The sequence below is a fragment of the Oncorhynchus kisutch genome, linkage group LG14, assembly GCF_002021735.2.
Source record: "Oncorhynchus kisutch isolate 150728-3 linkage group LG14, Okis_V2, whole genome shotgun sequence".
Lineage (NCBI taxonomy): Eukaryota > Metazoa > Chordata > Actinopteri > Salmoniformes > Salmonidae > Oncorhynchus > Oncorhynchus kisutch.
This window is the reverse complement of record NC_034187.2, coordinates 50786985-50804304: the sequence shown is the minus strand read 5'-3', so window position 1 is coordinate 50804304 and position 17320 is coordinate 50786985. Positions and strand designations below refer to the sequence as shown.

At 46.8% G+C, this 17320-nt stretch overlaps 1 protein-coding gene across 7 annotated transcripts in view; it reads left to right on the top strand.

The window, feature by feature from the left end:
- LOC109903746 (sodium bicarbonate cotransporter 3) overlaps positions 1-17320 on the top strand; it is a 69359-nt gene that overhangs the window by 36611 nt on the left and 15428 nt on the right. For 5 of the 7 annotated variants that reach the window (XM_020500650.2, XM_020500645.2, XM_020500646.2 and 2 more), the window contains exons 6-11: positions 212-400; positions 13039-13157; positions 14746-14903; positions 15153-15240; positions 15489-15635; positions 16102-16214. In XM_020500650.2, coding sequence (XP_020356239.1) covers positions 212-400; positions 13039-13157; positions 14746-14903; positions 15153-15240; positions 15489-15635; positions 16102-16214 — 814 coding nt within the window. Of the gene's footprint in view, positions 1-211; positions 401-1444; positions 1731-4286; positions 4296-5180; positions 5211-8965; positions 8983-13038; positions 13158-14745; positions 14904-15152; positions 15241-15488; positions 15636-16101; positions 16215-17320 lie in introns of all 7 variants that reach the window. The other 2 variants (XM_031788523.1, XM_020500648.2) reach the window with 2 other exon arrangements.

Genomic DNA, 17320 nt, shown 5'->3' with positions numbered 1-17320 from the left:
AATGAAAAGTTGGTTGAATAAGGTGAAACTGAATTTGTGTGTGTGTGTGTGTGTGTGTGTGTGTGTGTGTGTGTGTGTGTGTGTGTGTGTGCGTGTGTGCGTGCGTGCAAGCTCATTTGCAAGTGTGTGTGTACCAGTGTAAACCTCCAAATGAGCAACGATACAAGGCAATACAATGCATACGTGTGTGTATTTACATGTGTGTGTCCAGACATGCTGATTGACGGCATGGTGGCGTCAGGCCAGCTGCAGGAGGAGCTGTGTCAGAAGGTGCGCGAGGCCATGTTGAAGAGACACCACCATCAGAACGAGAGGAAGCTCAGCAACCGCATCCCGCTGGTGCGCTCAATCGCAGACATAGGCAAGAAACATTCAGACCCGTTGTTGCTTGAGAGACACGGTGAGATCCCCCACACCACGCAGAGTCCATTTCTTTTTCCTCGAGCCTCGAGGGGGTTCAAATAATCTTTGCAATCCTTGGTATTCCAATAAAGGAAAGGTGACAACATCTCCCACATACACTCTTAGGGAAAAGGCTTCCAAAAGGGTTCTTTGGCTGTCCCCATAGGAGAACCCTTTTTGGTTCCAGGTAGAACCCTTTTGGGGTCCATGTAGAACCCCCCCTCCACCACCACCGTAAAGGATACATCTGGGTGAGGATGGTGCGTGTGGCTGGCCGGTCTCAGGGTTTGCCCTCAGAATTAACAATGGCTTCTACTCTATGTCGGAATGGTTGGGGTGATGCTCTTCTTGCAGTTCGAAATGTTTTGTTTGCCGAGCATGACCTTAGGGTGTGATGTGTACGATGAGTATGGTGTGTGACTGTTTTATGTGACTGAAATAACGAGCTCGTGCTACAGTTGTAATGCTCTCTGGTCACTGTCCTACTGTCACATTTTGTTCTATTGAATGCATTGAATGCAATGTTGCCCGGGTATAAAATACACGTGAAATGTCATATGTTAATGTGTTACACAATCATAGTAAGTTATTGCACAACTTGGACAGACATGAAATATGTCTGGTTTTGTGTGTGCTACTGTATTTGTATGCACAATATACTGTACACTGACACTATGCTAACCAACCCACATCTCTTCTCCTGCTTGCAAGCATCTCTCTACCCAAAATGCTCCCCCTCAGTCTGTCACTGTGTGATTGGTGAGCGGACAAGCCTATTGGTCTGTTGTGGACACCTCCCCTCTCTCACCTTTCCCCTGCAAGAACCTATCGACGCCTCTGTCTCTCTTTAACCACACTCCTCCCAAGCTCCCACCAACTTCTCTCTCTGCCCCCAGAGAATGCACCCCTAAAACCACCTCTCTGATGACATTCTCCCTCATATGTTCCTCCTCTTACCATCCTCCCCCTTTTTCCTCCCTCCTCCCGTTCTTCTCTCCCTCTTTTCCCTTCTTTGTTTTTTTTTGTCTTCCCACCGCTCCAGGGGAGGGCCTCTCTGCCTCCCGCCACTCCCTGAAGCCGGGGGCCTCCGTCTCCAACCTGTCCCAGAGGCGAGAGTCCCGGGTCTCCGTCCTCCTCAACCTCCTCCTGCCTAACTCCTCCTCCTCCACCTCCGCTGGGGGGCTCTCCCCCGGACCATCGCCCCTCACCACCCCTCAGAACACCCCCCCTACTCCCCGCCGCTCCCCAGACCCTCCCCGCGCCCCTGGCCCTGCCCCGGTCCCCCAGGCCATCCCGGAGGTGGTGGTGTCACCGCCTGAGGACGACGAGTCGCCACCCAACGCCATTACAAAGGATGAGGAGGCGTATACCAATCGGCAACCGTCGCTGCAGACTAGAGGGCTCCAGCAGCTGCCCTTAGAAGGCAAATATCTGTGTAGCCTGCCAGTGTGAGTCACGGCTTGAACAGAGAACACTAGCACCAGCATGCTGGCTGTGCCCTCCTTCACCTACCCGACTACAAATCCATGACAAACCCCCCCCCCCCCCCCCCCCCCCCCCAGCAAGGTTCACTTTTTATACCCCTCCTCTGTTAACTCAACAAGACCTCCCACTGTTTCCCTCTACCTTGTTCCTTTCTTGCATACCTCTCTGTCTGTGTTTCTCTAGTTTAGTCTTATCCAATACATTTCTCTGCACTCTCTCCTTTTCCCTCATATCTCGCTCCATTCCTAGGCTATTTATTGTTCACGTTCCTTTCTCTCTCCGTCTATCGCCACCTTTCTTCATCCCAGCCCTCCCACACGAACCCCTACCTTGCTTGGCTTGGTCCCTCTACTTCTCTCTGCTCAGTGTGTGTGCATGGCTCTCCTCGAGAATGTGTTTCATCATTTACCATACCATAGTTCTGCAGGGTCCGACATTAACAATGGCCCGCTGCGGCGGAGCCAGTAAAAACATGTAGAGCCAGTGGATCTCCTTAGCCACTGGGCTGACCGGGCTTGAATGTGGCAGCTCTACCCTTTAGCTCAGTGTGTATGTTGCCTGTAATCCATGGTTTCTGGTTGGGGTATGTACGTACAGTCACTGTGGGGATGACGTCATCGATGCACATATTGATGAAGCCAGTGACTTATGTGGTGTACTCCTCAATGCCATCGGAATATTCCCGGAACATATTCCAGTCTGTGCTAGCGAAACAATCCTGTAGCTTAGCATCTGCTTCATCTGACCACTTTTTCATTGCCCGAGTCACTGGTGCTTCCTGCTTTATATTTGACTTGTAAGCAGGAATCAGGAGGATAGAATAATGGTCAGATTTTCCAAACGGATGGCGGGGGAGAGCTTTGTACGCGTCTCTGTGTGTGGAGTAAAGGTGGTCTAGAGTTTTTTTTCCCTCTGGTTGCACATTTAAAACGCTGGTAGAAATTACGTAAAATGTAAGTTTCCCTGTATTAAAGTCTCTGGCCACTAGGAGCGCTGCCTCTGAATGAGCATTTTCCTGTTTGCTTATGGCCGTATACAGCTCATTGAGTGCAGACTTAGTGCCAGCATTGGTTTGTGGTGGTAAATAGACAGCTACGAAGAATATAGATGAAAACTCTCTTGGTAAAAAGTGTGGTCAACAGCTTATCATGAGATACTCTACCTCAGGCGAGCAAAACCTTGAGACTTCCCTAGATATCATGCACCAGCTGTTGTTTACAAATCTACATAGACCGCCACCCCTTGTCTTATCATCCAGCGATTGTACGTTGGCCAATAGTACCGATGGCAAAGGCATATTAGCCACTCATCGCCAGGCTCCTTACCAGGCACCCTGATCTTCGTCCAGATCAAGATGAGTAATCTCTGTTCTGATGTCCAGAAGCTCTTTTTGGTCATAGGAGATGGTAGCAGCAACATTATGAACAAAATAAGTTACAAACAAAGCGTAAAACAACAAAAACAAAAGCATGGTTGGTTTAGGCCCCATAAAATGGCAGCCAACCCCTCCGTCGCCATCGGAGGGGATGGCTGAGATTACCTGCGTTGTTGCAGTCTTGAACACCATTGAAGACTACACGCAGAAAAGTCATGCTTTTTGTATTTGAGAAATATGATTGGCCATTCATTCAACCACCCTGATCGCGACTCACAACTTCTCGAGCAGTACATAAGTTGAGCCGCTCACGCGGCACACGCAAGCCGTCCAGAGTAAAAAGAAGAGCTCACCAATCCATTTACGTTAGGGAAATTGATTTATAAACGTCAACCTTCAATAGTGAACATGCTAGTAATTATGGCAGCCCCGCCCCACCTCTCTGATTCAGAGGGGTTGGGTTCAATGCAGAAGACACATTTCAGTTGAATGCATTCAGTTGTTCAGTCTAAATCATTATGTCGCTAGATTCTATTACACAGCGTTTTGATACATTCCATAATAACCAAATGTAGCCTAATGCTAGCTGAATATAGACAGGAAACCTGCCAACCTGTAGGTCCTGCTTAGGCAATGCATTTTAACTACACAATGTCCGGGCCAGTAGAAATTCTGTTCAGGCCAGTAGATTTTTGGGCAACGGTAAGAAAAAAAAGATTTGGTTGGACCCTGGTTCTGTGATATTTCTGTGTCCACTTTTTCATTGCAAACCTTTTTTTCCCCATTCAAGTCCTAAGATGAAACCTGAAGGGGTTTAATCGACTGCACATTTTCCATCCCTTGACGGTCTGTGTAATCCAGTCAGTGTAAGAGTTGAGTCGCCAGACTCGCCACTATGGCAACAGGTCTCATATCATGGCGTATCCTCCCAGCTATAACTGTCACTGCTCTGCATGACTGTCCTATTGTGAATATACAGTCAGGACAGACTTAAACAACTTAAAAACATCTGGTCTTTTTCCAGAGCAGCATTGTTTGGCATCTCTCCTCCATAATTCCTGAGTATAAACACACATATGTCTCAGAGACGTTTTCTTTAAGAGTCTAGCTCGAGACTCCTACGTGTGCAAATAGCATGCTAAATATAAAGCCATGGAGTGGGGTTGGGGTGGGAGGGTTGTAACGTTGGCACGTAACTCTCTCAGTCTCAGTGTCATCCACCGTGACTTTTTGTCTTCCCAGACCTGCATAGTCTTTATCCCCTGTATATATATATATATATATATATATATATATATATATATATATATATATATATATATATATATATATATATAGCAGTGTGTGTAGAAAAGAGCTGAACTGGAAGGTTGGGTCATGACAACTAGAGACTGCTGGTTTGGAGAGAAACATGAATTAAGGGTGGAAGCTGGTGCTCTTATTATAAGTACTTGTGTGGTTCTGTAATCTTCCATTAGTTAATGTCTAGAGTGAACGTTGAATCCCATGCTTGACGACATGACACCATTTGCCAACAAACGATATGCTACGTACTTCACCTCGTTCTGAGTATCGCTCATTTGAGTTTGAATCCCATGCTGGTATAGATAGGCGGTTAAGGATGATTTGTTGGAGCTTTTAGAAGCAAACAATGAATAGAACACCCTCCCTACAATCAAAGATGGGGAGGTTTGATAATTCTGTGGGGTTGCTTCGCTGACTCTGGTACTGGGGGCCTTGGAACGTGCACAAAGCACAATGAACCTGCAGATTACCAGGTGTTTTGGAGTGCAATGTTCAACCCGGTGTCCAAAAATTGGGTCTCCATTGAAGGTTGTGGGTCTTCCAGCAGGACAACGACCACCAACACGCATTCCAAAAGCACCCAGGGATGGTTCAAGAGAGATGGACTGTAAAGGAGTGGGCGAGAGAAGAGGCGAGAGAAGAGGTCTTAATCACATCTAAAAACTTATGGCGAGGTCTGAAAACAGCCGTTGGTGGAGGGCACCCCCTCAAACATTGAAGTATTAGAGCGGTTTGCTGCTAAAAAAAAAGTAGGACAAATGACCCGTAAAAGGTGCAGCAAGCTCATTGATGGCTGCAAGAACATTTGTCTGCAGTTATCTTGGCCAAAGGCTGTGCAACCAAGTACTAGCCTCGGGATAACAATAATTTTGTCCATGCCATTTGTCTTTATTTTCTCAATTAAAATTATAAACTTGATATAGTTTACAAAACTAAAATTGGTTCTGCAATGTTGAATGCTGAGTGTACAAAACAGTGTACCGCTATTTCCATGACAGACTGACCAGATGAATCCAGGTGAAAATCCACTTCAATCAGTATAGATGAAGGGAAGGAGACGGGTTAAAGAAGTATTTTTTAGCCTAGAGGCAATTGAGACATGGATTGCGTATGTGTGCCATTCTGAGGGTGAATGGACAAGACAAAATATTTAAGTGCCTTTGAACGGGGTATGGTAGTAGGTGCCAGGTGCACCGGTTTGGTTTGTTTTAAGAACTGAAACGCTGCTGGGTTTTTCACGTTCAACAATTTCCCGTGTGTTTCAAGAATGGTCTACCACCCAAAGGACATCCAGCCAACTTGACACAACTCTGCGAAGCATTGGAGCCAACATGGGCCAACATCCCTGTGTAATGCTTTCGACACCTTGTTGAGTCCATGCCCCAACGAATTGAGGCTGTTCTGAGGACAAAAGGGGGTGCAACTCAATATTAGGAAGGTGTTCCTAATGTTTTGTACACCCAGTGTATATACAGTATGTATATAAACGTATGTGGACACCGCTTCAAATTAGTGGATTCGGCTATTTCAGCCAATGTCAGCACAATAGCTGTTTGTCAGGAGCATCATGAAAGGGTTTCCATGGCCGAGCAGCCACACACAAGCCTAAGATCACCATGCACAATGCCAAGCGTCGACTGGAGTGGTAAAAAGCTTGCCGCCATTGGAGTCTGGTGCAGTGGAATCACGTTGTCTGGAGTGACGCTTCACCATTTTAATTTTTGAATTTTTTATTTCACCTTTATTTAAGCAGGTAGGCTAGTTGAGAACAAGTTCTCATTTGCAACTGCGACCTGGCCAAGATAAAGCATAGCAGTGTGAGCATACAACAAAGAGTTACACATGGAGTAAACAATTAACAAGTCAATAACACAGTAGAAAACAAAGGGGGGGTCTATATACAATGTGTGCAAAAGGCATGAGGAGGTAGGCAAATAATTACAATTTTGCAGATTAACACTGGAGTGATAAATGATCAGATGGTCATGTACAGGTAGAGATATTGGTGTGCAAAAGAGCAGAAAAGTAAATAAATAAAAACAGTATGGGGATGAGGTAGGTGAAAATGGGTGGGTTATTTACCAATAGACTATGTACAGCTGCAGCGATCGGTTAGCTGCTCAGATAGCTGATGTTTGAAGTTGGTGAGGGAGATAAAAGTCTCCAACTTCAGCGATTTTTGCAATTCGTTCCAGTCACAGGCAACAGAGTACTGGAACGAAAGGTGGCCAAATGAGGTGTTGGCTTTAGGGATGATCAGTGAGATACACCTGCTGGAGCGCGTGCTACGGATGGGTGTTGCCATCGTGACCAGTGAGCTGAGATAAGGCGGAGCTTTACCTAGCATGGACTTGTAGATGACCTGGAGCCAGTGGGTCTGGCGACGAATATGTAGCGAGGGCCAGCCGACTAGAGCATACAAGTCGCAGTGGTGGGTGGTATAAGGTGCTTTAGTGACAAAACGGATGGCACTGTGATAGACTGCATCCAGTTTGCTGAGTAGAGTGTTGGAAGCCATTTTGTAGATGACATCGCCGAAGTCGAGGATCGGTAGGATAGTCAGTTTTACTAGGGTAAGCTTGGCGGCGTGAGTGAAGGAGGCTTTGTTGTGGAATAGAAAGCCGACTCTTGATTTGATTTTCGATTGGAGATGTTTGATATGAGTCTGGAAGGAGAGTTTGCAGTCTAGCCAGACACCTAGGTACTTATAGACGTCCACATATTCTAGGTCGGAACCATCCAGGGTGGTGATGCTAGTCGGGCATGCGGGTGCAGGCAGCGACCGGTTGAAAAGCATGCATTTGGTTTTACTAGCGTTTAAGAGCAGTTGGAGGCCACGGAAGGAGTGTTGTATGGCATTGAAGCTTGTTTGGAGGTTAGATAGCACAGTGTCCAAAGACGGGCCGAAAGTATATAGAATGGTGTCGTCTGCGTAGAGGTGGATCAGGGAATCGCCCGCAGCAAGAGCAACATCATTGATATACACAGAGAAAAGAGTCGGCCCGAGAATTGAACCCTGTGGCACCCCCATAGAGACTGCCAGAGGACCGGACAGCATGCCCTCCTATTTGACACACTGAACTCTGTCTGCAAAGTAATTGGTGAACCAGGCAAGGCAGTCATCCGAAACACCGAGGCTACTGAGTCTGCCGATAAGAATATGGTGATTGACAGAGTCGAAAGCCTTGGCAAGGTCGATGAAGACGGCTGCACAGTACTGTCTTTTATCGATGGCGGTTATGATATCGTTTAGTACCTTGAGTGTGGCTGAGGTGCACCCATGACCGGCTCGGAAACCGGATTGCACAGCGGAGAAGGTACGGTGGGATTCGAGATGGTCAGTGACCTGTTTGTTGACTTGGCTTTCGAAGACCTTAGATAAGCAGGGCAGGATGGATATAGGTCTGTAACAGTTTGGGTCCAGGGTGTCTCCCCCTTTGAAGAGGGGGATGACTGCGGCAGCTTTCCAATCCTTGGGGATCTCAGACGAGATGAAAGAGAGGTTGAACAGGCTGGTAATAGGGGTTGCGACAATGGTGGCAGATAGTTTCAGAAATAGAGGGTCCAGATTGTCAAGCCCAGCTGATTTGTACGGGTCCAGGTTTTGCAGCTCTTTCAGAACATCTGCTATCTGGATTTGGGTAAAGGAGAACCTGGAGAGGCTTGGGCGAGGAGCTGCGGGGGGGGCGGAGCTATTGGCCGAGGTTGAAGTAGCCAGGCGGAAGGCATGGCCAGCCGTTGAGAAATGCTTATTGAAGTTTTCGATAATCATGGATTTATCAGTGGTGACCGTGTTACCTAGCCTCAGTGCAGTGGGCAGCTGGGAGGAGGTGCTCTTGTTCTCCATGGACTTCACAGTGTCCCAGAACTTTTTGGAGTTGGAGCTACAGGATGCAAACTTCTGCCTGAAGAAGCTGGCCTTAGCTTTCCTGACTGACTGCGTGTATTGGTTCCGGACTTCCCTGAACAGTTGCATATCACGGGGACTATTCGATGCTATTGCAGTCCGCCACAGGATGTTTTTGTGCTGGTCGAGGGCAGTCAGGTCTGGGGTGAACCAAGGGCTGTATCTGTTCTTAGTTCTGCATTTTTTGAACGGAGCATGCTTATCTAAAATGGTGAGGAAGTTACTTTTAAAGAATGACCAGGCATCCTCAACTGACGGGATGAGGTCAATGTCCTTCCAGGATACCCGGGCCAGGTCGATTAGAAAGGCCTGCTCACAGAAGTGTTTTAGGGAGCGTTTGACAGTGATGAGGGGTGGTCGTTTGACTGCGGCTCCGTAGCGGATACAGGCAATGAGGCAGTGATCGCTGAGATCCTGGTTGAAGACAGCGGAGGTGTATTTGGAGGGCCAGTTGGTCAGGATGACGTCTATGAGGGTGCCCTTGTTTACAGAGTTAGGGTTGTACCTGGTGGGTTCCTTGATGATTTGTGTGAGATTGAGGGCATCTAGCTTAGATTGTAGGACTGGCGGGGTGTTAAGCATATCCCAGTTTAGGTCACATAACAGAACAAACTCTGAAGCTAGATGGGGGGCGATCAATTCACAAATGGTGTCCAGGGCACAGCTGGGAGCTGAGGGGGGTCGGTAGCAGGCGGCAACCGTGAGAGACTTATTTCTGGAGAGAGTAATTTTCAAAATTAGTAGTTCGAACTGTTTGGGTATGGACCTGGAAAGTATGACATTACTTTGCAGGCTATCTCTGCAGTAAACTGCAACTCCTCCCCCTTTGGCAGTTCTATCTTGACGGAAGATGTTATAGTTGGGTATGGAAATCTCTGAATTTTTGGTGGCCTTCCTGAGCCAGGATTCAGACACAGCAAGGACATCAGGGTTAGCAGAGTGTGCTAAAGCAGTGAGTAAGACAAACTTAGGTAGGAGGCTTCTGATGTTGACATGCATGAAACCAAGGCTTTTTCGATCACAGAAGTCAACAAATGAGGGTGCCTGGGGACATGCAGGGCCTGGGTTTACCTCCACATCACCCGCGGAACAGAGAAGGAGTAGTATGAGGGTGCGGCTAAAGGCTATCAAAACTGGTCGCCTAGAGCGTTGGGGACAGAGAATAAGAGGAGCAGGTTTCTGGGCATGGTAGAATATATTCAGGGCATAATGCGCAGACAGGGGTATGGTGGGGTGCGGGTACAGCGGAGGTAAGCCCAGGCACTGGGTGATGATGAGAGAGGTTGTATCTCTGGACATGCTGGTAGTAATGGGTGAGGTCACCGCATGTGTGGGAGGTGGGACAAAGGAGTTATCAGGGGTATGAAGAGTGGAACTAGGGGCTCCATTGTGAACTAAAACAATGATAACTAACCTGAACAACAGTATACAAGGCATATTGACATTTGAGAGAGACATACAGCGAGGCATACAGTAATCACAGGTGTTGAATTGGCTAGCTAAAACAGTAGGTGAGACAACAGCTAATCAGCTAGCACAACAACAGCAGGTAAAATGGCGTAGACTAGGCAACGGGGCCAACAGATAAAACAAACAAGCAGAATGGAGTACCGTGATTAATGGACAGTCCAGCGTGCATCAGCTATGTAGCCAAGAGATCAGTGTCCAGGGGGCAGCGGTGGATGGGGCAGGGAAGCTGGACTGGCGAGTGTTATCCAGGTAAAAAAAAACTAACAATGACTAAATAGCTTGTAGCTAGTTAGCTGGTTAGCTTCTGGAGGTTCTTGAGTGTGTTCTAAAAATATAAAAAAATAATAGCGATTCCGTATCACATTGGGTGAGGCAGGTTTCCGGAAGGTATAAACAAATTAAAAGTCAAAAGAGATAGAAAGTAAATATGGGTCCGGTGAGCGTTTGGGACGCGGCGATTCAGGCGGTTAGCAGGCCTGTGCTAACAAGCTAACAGTTTGTAGGCCCGGGCTAGACAAGGTAGCAGTTAGCGGACCGGAGCTGGACAAGCTAGCAGTTAGCAGGCCGAATTAGCAAGCAGGGAGATAGCGAGGGCTAGAGAGTTAGCCTTTGGGGGACGTCGCGATGGGGTGAGTCTGTTTATTCCTCTTCATGCGGTGACATCGATAGACCGGTCGTGGGCCCGGGTATTGTAGCTCAGGAGTATGCTACGGTGGTAGCGCAGGCCGGGCTAGCTTCAAGCTAAGTGGGTGGAAACGCTAGCCAGGGGTAATCATCCGGGGTTGCGGTTTAGCTAGATAGCTAGTTGTGAAGATCCAGCTGAAAAATCCAGCCGAAAAATTTTCCGTTTGCGGTGGGAATCCGGGGATGAATCCGGGGATGAAAAATAAATAGGTCCGTTATGCTCTGGTTAGAGTCGCGTTGTTCGAACTGGCGAGAGCTTTCCGAACTACAGGTTAGCTGATGACCGGTTAGCTGAAGACCGCTAGCATAGCTGGTGGTTAGCTGGCTAGCTTCAGTTGAGGGGTTCCGAAGTAAATATAAATACTTTAGGAAAAATAGCTACATTGGGTGAGGCGGGTAGCAGGAGAGTATTTGGAAGCTTAGGTTTAGCAAAATGTTTTTAAAGGGATAGCTATGTAAAAAACGAAAAATATGTAAAAAACGAAAAATAAACTAAATATACAGGGACACGACACGACAGGACGACTTACTGCTACGCCATCTTGGAACAGATGGCAGACCATCTGGCAGTCCGGCGGACAGATCTGGGTTTGGCGGATGACAGGAGAACGCTACCTGCCCCAATGCATAGTGCCAACAGTACAGTTTAGTGGAGGAGAAATAATGATTCAGGCTAGACCTCTTAGTTCCAGTGAATGGAAATCTTAACGCTACAGCATACAATGACATTCTAGGCGATTCTGTGCTTCCAACTTTGTGGCAACAGTTTGGGGAAGGCCCTTTGCTGTTTCAGCATGAAAATGCCCCCATATGCACAACGCGAGGTCCATACAGAAATGGTTTGTTGAGATCTTTGTGAAAGAACTTGACTGGCCTGCACAGAGCCCTGACCTCAACCCCATCGAACACCTTTGGGATGAATTGGAAGGCCTGACTGCGAGCCAGGCATAATAAATAAACATCAGTGCCCGACCTCACTAATGCTTATGTGGCTGAATGGAAGCAAGTCCCGGACCGCAGCAATGTTCCAACATTTAGTGGAAAACCATCCCAGCAGGTGACGAGCAGGTGTCCACATACTTTTGGTCATGTAGTATATATATATATATAATTTTTTTAAACGTATTTTAGAAGAAATAGGAAATAATTTATGAAAAGTGAAAGGGTGCCAAATTATTTGGCCGCAACTGTATACAGTACACCTACTCACATTTTGATTGCCGGATTCTCCGGTAAAAACTATCTAACGAGCTGTCTAATGCCACAGTACCACACATAACATGTAGTGCCAGCTCTTAGTTTGCAGATGAAGACAAATTATCATTAGAGTCAGAAGTTTTTGCCCTCAGTGTGCCCCTGGTTTTGGAATGATATGATTTGATTATTTGTACTCGTTTGCATATGGACCGTGGCCTGAGGTCCGGCGTGGAGCCCGCATTCCGGGCTTTATCTTCCTGAATGAAGCGTGTCCGCGGATGCAACCTCCGCTAATCCCTGTCACTCCCAGGGGCTTTGTGAGGAATGTGAGCGATGGCGCTTCTGTTCATCCCAACATGGCTGCCTAGTAGCCAGCAGGGCCGGGTGACAACAGGTCACAGGTCAAGGAGGACCACAACGAAATTCACCCATTCATATTCATTTGAACACTCCTCCACGTTCTAGGTGATTGAGACAGAGGGAGAGGAGTGTGTGTGCGCGGTTGCTGTGTTACAGTTCATTCATTTCTGTGGTAATTTCCTCAATGCATGTCTCCCTCGCTGAAGTGCTGGCGTTTCCTGTGTACGGCTCACCTCACATGGCTATAGGGTACATGGAAGTGGGGAGGCGGATGCGCAATTTCTTGAACCCTTATCACTGCAGGCCGTAATAAATGTTCATTGTGTTAGCAATTTGTTAAGGTCTTTGAGAGTGTAGAAATCAAACTATGTATATTATATAGTATATTATACTATTATATATGCATATGTAGTCTGGGCCTATACAGAGATTGAAAAATAATTGCAAATAATTTATCAGAGTACAGCTACATTATTTCTGTATACATTTTCAATAGAAGAACCTGTATTGTGTTTTGATGCTTTGCAAACTCTGCATATACTGTAAATGATATGAAAACACAGTATTATTAAATGTAGGCATTCTAATGTATCCACGAGAATGCACTGAGCAGCATGTACCTCGGTCCTCCAGAGCTGAAATTTCTAACACTCTTCTGCCGCTATCCCGTCTCTCTCTGTCTCTCTGTCTCTCTGTCTCTCTCTCTGTCTGTCTGTCTGTCTGTCTGTCTGTCTGTCTGTCTGTCTGTCTGTCTGTCTGTCTGTCTGTCTGTCTGTCTGTCTGTCTGTCTGTCTGTCTGTCTGTCTGTCTGTCTGTCTGTCTGTCTGTCTGTCTGTCTGTCTTGTCGTTGCAGGGCCATTGATGTCCACGCACTCTGTCCCCAGTAACCTGGATAGCAGCAGCAAGACCGGAGACAGGAGGTCCTCCAGAGCTGGGGTCAGTAAAGAGAACAGCAGTGTGGACTTCAGCAAGGTAACCCCTGCTACTGGGCAAAGGACCCCCCCCCCCCCCCATCATCAGCCACTCTCATCCAGACATCCATGACAATCATCATCAATCACAGAACTTACTCTCTGAGCATAAGAAACTTCACCCACTCCCTGCTAAAACCAAGAGCCAGTCTCAAAGTGAACTGTACATTGTTTAATTCAATAACTGAGTTTGGTTAAGTGAGATCTTATCCCTCATTATATCCATTTATGACTTTTCAGCCATGAAATACGTAGTCTGGCGGCCGTGAGGAGTCGGCTTACAACCAGCTTTCATGTGTTTGCCAAGAAGCAATCTCATACTTGACTGGGGTAGTCTAATCAAAAGAGGGAGAAGGAGACAGAGTGTGTGTGTTTGTGGAAGAGAGAGAGATGCAGATATTACCTATCTCAGTGGGCAAGGTCTCCCAGCAGTGTGACTCAGTTCAAACAACCGACCTTGAGATGAAAGGGACTCCTTTGCTCAGTACTGCCCCTTATAGCTTCCCTCTACTGCCACTAACAACGTAGCTTCCTCCAACCCTAGCGTCCATCCATAGCTGCAATCTGCCACTGAGCATGATCCCTCCATCCCCAGTCATTCCTTCCTTTAATTTGAAGTCTCTCCCTACTCTGTTGTGCCAATTGGGCTCCAGGTAGATATAATGACATAAATTATATATTTTGCTCGGCTTGATTTGTTATACCAGTGTATCCCAGTATGGGGCTGCACTGCCGTGTGCATCCCCGACAGATCATACCATCGCGGTTGGCATTTGTCATGCTGTGGGCGGTTAGACAGACAACTTTGGGATGAAAACATGCTACAGTCCCACGGATTATTTTGAATGGTTGTCTTTCTGTGTTGTATGTGTTATCTATTGTATAAAAAAATAAAAAATAAATGTGTGTCGCAGTTCACAAACTCTTATAGGCTAATTCTGCTCCAAGTTCAGTTAGCCTATCTCTCCTCGTTTTTGTTGGGCACACGAGAACAAATGCGCCCATGTGTGGTCTCTATTAAATAGCCTGTAGCCTATATGCATGGGCGGAGAAGCACGGCGCCGTTGTCTTTCCGTGGGAAATGACTTCCTAAATAGGATAGGCTATAGTTTAGGCTCCGACACTGACTGGAAATAAGCATTGGTGACGCATGAATTTGTCTGCCTGTGAATCGTCCTGCTTCTTTTCAAGTTATGCTAAGGTTATTTTCGAAACGGTTAGTCTTTCTGTTTTGTATGCTATGTGTTATCTAAATTGCTGTGACCGGGGATGTAAAGCAAGCTGTGTCCCACACACCTACATTGTGGGACTGGGGCCAGATTTGGGAGCAGTTCTTGCGGGAGCGGGTGGGAGTCGGATGAGAAGTCTGCAGGAACGGGCAGACGCGGTAAGAAAAGTCGTGGGCGGGAATTAAGTCCGGCAAAAGAATGCACTTTTTCTTCTTCTTTTTTTCAACTAATCAACTCATCATCAAGGACCAGGATTCACAGGATTCACAGAAACAGGGCCAGGATTGGGAGACACTGTCTCATATAGTTGTTACTTCCTAAAGCCTCTCTCTCTCTCTGGTCCCGTTCCGCTCCTTTTAGGTGGACATGAACTTCATGAAGAAGATTCCTCCGGGCGCCGAGGCGTCCAACGTGCTGGTAGGGGAGGTGGACTTCCTGGAGAGGCCCATCATCGCCTTCGTACGCCTGTCCCCCGCCGTTCTCATCACGGGGCTCACAGAGGTGCCCGTGCCCACCAGGTAGGTACACTACATCTCCACACCCACTCTTTCCCTGCTCTTTCTCTGTCTAACCTGCTGGTCCTAGGTTTTATTCATGCACCTGCTCCCCTACAGTAACCTAAACCATTTGTATTTGGAGTCATAAGTCCTATCACGGAATATACTCAATTATGTTGGGTTCTGAATAAAATACTTTGTATCTGCCTCTACCTGGCCATCTACATTGCGTTGAGTCTAATGCGTGCAAATGGTTTGTGTCCCCTACAGGTTTTTGTTTCTGCTGTTGGGTCCACACGGGAAAGGCCCTCAGTACCATGAGATTGGCAGATCCATGGCCACACTGATGACAGATGAGGTGAGAGGACAGGAGATGTTTTACGTGCTGCTGTTTGTGCAGTTATCCTTATAGTCTTATGAAGATTAGTAACATTCAGTCATAAACATGAATTAGCTTCCCCTCCCCCACATGCATAGAATAGACTAACCCATTTGTGTAACTTTTTCCCTTCAGGGAAAAATAAACTTTTTAGGTGTGGCGTTCAGACGAGATCAATTTTAAGATCAAAACGTAAAAGCTATACTCTTTCCTGCATTTCTCTGTAGATATTCCATGATGTGGCGTACAAGGCCAAAGATCGGATGGACCTTCTGTCTGGGATAGATGAATTTCTGGACCAGGTGACAGTCCTGCCCCCAGGAGAATGGGACCCCTCGATACGAATCGAACCCCCCAAGAACGTCCCATCGCAGGTGAGGGTCTAAGTCGACATATATAAACAGAAACAGAAAATCAACATGTCTGAAGTCGAGCCTGATTATAGACGATTGGTCACGTCGTGCTCTTCAATCTTGATCCTGGAGACCCACAAGGGGTTTTGTTTCAGTCTAGCAACGAGCACACTTGATTAAATGAATCAAGGGCTTGATGATTAGTTGAATCAGATGTGTTGTAAATATAGTCTACCCTGTACCACCTGTGGGTGACCAGGTTTGAAGAGCACTGGCTTGCATGTTAGTTTCCTATGGCGTTTCCATGATGTGTATGACTGTGCCTCCTGGTGGCAGTAGAGGATATAACATCCCTGTAATAACTTAGTCATGCGTGCATGTATTTTCGTATGGGTGGCCACAGCGGGAATCAAACCCATGACCCTGGCGTGGCCAACTCCATGCTCTACCATCTGAGCCAAACCTATAATGGCTCTCTCACTTGTAGTTGAAGAGGAAGATTCCCTCCCAGCCCAACGGGTCGCCCTCACCCTCTGGGGAGATGTTGAAGGAGGAGGATGAAGGCCACGGAGCTGGGCCCGAGTTGCAGAGAACCGGACGGTGAGCAATGCATATGAATTTATAGCAGAGGTTTCCGGGACACAGATTAATCTTAATTCTGGACCTAAAAGCATTGTCAATGGAGATACCCCACTTTTTATTCCAGGACTAGGCTTAATCTGTGTCTGGGGAAACTGCCCCATAGAGAAGAGTTGATTAGGGTAAATCTCAAATGACACCCTATTTCTTAGTTGTGATCAACAGTACCATACATGTGGAATAGGGTATCATTTGAGACACTGCCTAAGACTTTTTTTTTAAATACTATGGTATGACATAGGGAATAGGTTGTAAAACAATTTTTTTGAACTATTTTGATGTCAGAAATAAAACTGCTTTTTATTCTTGATGAAATGCATTAAACACGTATAAGGTAATCCAGTATTGAAACTGTTTATGAAGGCCAAAATGAATAACATACAATGCCCACATACTGTGACATTGCCAATGCACTGCACACGTTACAGTTACGATGCTGACATAAGTAAATACTCTGGTTCTCCGGGTGAAAGCCTCTGAGATTGCGTGGCTGCCCTGCTGGTAGAGTGTGATTATTTGTGACCTCACTCCCCCAGGACACACACACCTCGCAGACTGGGCACTGCATTATTTACCCTTCCGCAGATCCACTCTCGGCGTGCTGCTATAAAAAGCAGCATGCCGGTAGAGAGAGTTAGAGGGGGGAAGGAGGGATAAAGAGCATTAGAGAGAGAGAGGGAGAGAGAGAGACTAAGGTAGGGATAAGAGATAGTCTTTACGGGGTGTTATGTAGTCCCTGAACACACAAAGGGGTGATGACTTAGACCTGAGAGTGGTGGGTTGAGTGTGTTTTTGTAAGTTACCTGAGTGTGTGTGTGAGGTAGGAACCTGGGTGTGAATGGGTTGAGTGGTATCTGGGTCAGAGAGCAGGAGTGTGTCCATCCCCGGTGGGAAACTAACAGGGTTCCCCTCAGCAAGGAACCTAGTTCTAAGCATCACAGTTAGGAAATGACCATTAACCAAAGATCTCTAAAATGTCTTGTAGGAAGTGTCCAAAAATGTGTACCACATTTGGGGGTTCCAAATTTATTTTCTGGCAGACCCTATTGATGGTAGTATTGTCACGA